This window comes from Nuphar pumila, chromosome 3 (genome assembly GCF_984573655.1).
Source record: "Nuphar pumila chromosome 3, dmNupPumi1.hap1.1, whole genome shotgun sequence".
NCBI lineage: Eukaryota > Viridiplantae > Streptophyta > Magnoliopsida > Nymphaeales > Nymphaeaceae > Nuphar > Nuphar pumila.
Window position 1 is genome coordinate 19,454,501 of NC_143251.1, and position 2,806 is coordinate 19,457,306.

At 37.1% G+C, this 2,806-nt stretch overlaps 1 protein-coding gene across 1 annotated transcript; it reads right to left on the minus strand.

Moving 5' to 3' along the window:
* Window positions 1-714: 714 nt before the first annotated feature.
* Window positions 715-1,143, minus strand: LOC149842193 (thymocyte nuclear-like protein). The gene has a single exon (XM_090000609.1). It carries the CDS (start codon window positions 1,141-1,143, stop codon window positions 715-717), a length of 429 nt encoding a protein of 142 aa, XP_089856735.1.
* Between the last annotated feature and the right edge of the window lie 1,663 nt (window positions 1,144-2,806).

A 2,806-nucleotide genomic window follows, 5' to 3' on the forward strand; every position in this document is an offset into this window, starting at 1 on the left:
GATTTTATATTGTACCTTTTTTCTGTAAAAGTTACGTTTCTAATGAAATCCATTCCAAGAAAAAACTGCAGTGCTTAATTATAACTTAATGTCATTTTTTTTTCATATTTTAATTGTTGTTTCTTACCCTCTCCCTCTTGTGCATACTAACTTCATGCCTCACGCATACAAGCAATTTTTTTGAAGTCAGTGGAGCTTATCGCTTCCGAGTTCGCGCATCCTCCTCGCACCCCGTTTCGTCACAGGCTACCCAAGGCATTCGACAGCTGATTAATCAGGATTTTCCAATTAATCATGGCTTCTCAAAACCAAGGGGGGCGTTTGTTTAGACACCTACCCACGGGGAAGGGAAAATGCTTCCCCATGGGGAGAGGCATGACCCTGTTTTCATAAGAAAAATCTTTTTGAAATATAATCAGAAACCACCACACCGCTTTCTCATGGGGATGCTCCCACGTTTGTTTCACCTTCATCAATGTGATATTGGGGTGTTCAGTGGTGGTTTCACCAATGCGAGAAAGAAGCCCTCTTTCTTATGAAAGATGGCCTCTTTCATACCAGCGAGACTGAAACAAACTCCCCCAACTCTTGATCAATAGAGAAATGAAACTCGAAGAGAGAGAGAGAGAGAGAGAGAGAGAGAGAGAGAGCAGCAACATTTGTTTTCTCTAGGGTTTCCCCTTTTCCTTTTCATACAGAGTGCATTTGGGTATTCTAGGGTTTCTGGAAGCCACCGAGTTCGCAGATGCGATTCCAAACATGGGGAGGGACAGGCATCACGGAGAGGCGCGGTTGTTTCAGCATAAGGAACCCTTCGAAGCCTTGTTCCTCCTTCATTTGCTTGAGTGTCACGGCCCTCTGCATCTCGCCCACCGCCTCGAGATCCACCGCCCCTCCTCTATTGTCCTCGCAGGGGTACCACTCCTTGATGACCCTCACGACCCCGACGACCTCCCTTGCCCTAGCGCCCGAGTGATAGAAGAAGCAGAGGTCTCCCTCCTTCATCCCTTCCTTCATGTACCTCTGCGCCTGCGCGTTCCTCACGCCGTCCCAACGAGAGACGCCGCCGTTCGCCGCCTGGTCTGCCCACGACCACTCCCCTGCCTCCGTCTTCACCAGCCAGAACCCATCTCCGTCCCCCATCTCTCTCTCTCTCTCTCTCTCTTTTCTTTGGAGCTTATGCAGTTCTCGGCAAATACGTCGGGTTTCTGTCGGTACTCACCGAATCCAAACCTAGATACCCGAGTACGGGTATAAAAATGCTAACTTAACATTCGGGTTGAGCCGAACCTACCCTGGCTACTGAGTTAGTCGCGGGGGTTCGGTTTTGGGCACAGGGTTGCAAATGGATCAGATTTAGGCCGGATGTTTCCTAATCTGAATTCAAATATGATGTTTTTGCAGTTGATCCAAATTTGAGTATTGATCTGAATAAGATCTAATGATGTAAAGATGTGAGAGTTTAATCTGAATCTGACAATAAGGATGTGATCTATTATAAGAACCAACTTTTGAATTATGCATAAGCCAAACTTTTTAAGGCTTGAAATCAAACGCTCAGAATTTTTATAAATATTCAAGCATAAAAAAATCCATTTTTTTTGTTTGAAAAACCCAATCCAACAGTCACCATGCTGAATATATCTGAATGGTTGGATTTGCAAAAAAAAAAAAAACTGTGGGATATGTGTACTTCACATAATAGTTCCCATATTCTATTGGTTATATATATATATCATAGTTTTAAAGCCTAGTGACTCGTCATTTGGCTCATCCATGATTGACTCATGACTCGGCCGGGTCATGTTAACTCTATATTTTATATAAAATATATCAATATATGCATATATTCTGTATATTTTATAGCATATTACTAATATATTACATATAATATGCATTATATAATAATTTTATAATTTGCCTAATGTATAAATTTATTAATACATGTATAACCATCTTTTTATTTATTACATACATAATATATATATATATATATATATATATATATATATAAACCATCCAAACCAACTTCATATGTCAACTATAGAAGCATTTTTTTTCTTTGCAAATCTCACCATACGGATGTGATATCCATTGTAGAAAACCTAGGAACCAACTCTTGGTTCAAAATTTTCATGCATAAATAAGGGCGGAGCCAATAATCTAAACTATGGTGGGCACAAATGCACATTAAAAAGACAAATAAAAAACCTTCATTCTAGCAACATGATTCATAGACATGTTAATTGAAAAATAAAACCCTTAAATTCTAACCAAAGTTATGCATGCAATAAAAAAAATAACATAAAAAGCCCAAAAATATAATTAAGCGTTTGCATCATTTGGAAAAATGTAAACCAATATCCTCTTCTCCAAAAAATTCATGGATTTACATTCATTGAAAAAAAATAAAACCCCTAATATTCTAACTAAAATCAAACATTGATTACATGCCTAATAGCTAACCCTAATATTAACAAACATACAAAAAACCTTAAGACCATAATTAAATATTTATGCTATTTAAAAAATAAACTAAATAAAAAAACCTAACACATATCATACATTATGCTAAAAAAAGCAAATACAACCTCCCAAATCAAAACATTCATGCTATTATATATCAGATAATTCCTAAGAAAAAGAATAAAAAAAACTCAAACCCTTAATTAAAAACTTATGTCATTTAGAAAAATCCAAATCAATACCTTAATTAAATTTAAACTAACTAAAAATACCCTAATTGTCTAACCAAAATCAAGCATCCATTACTTGCCTCATGTTAATTTAAAAAATACACAAAAAT

Excerpts from the sequence above, each read along its gene's own strand:
- LOC149842193 (XM_090000609.1), bottom strand. The coding sequence starts at position 1,143 with ATGGGGGACGGAGATGGGTTCTGGCTGGTGAAGACGGAGGCAGGGGAG.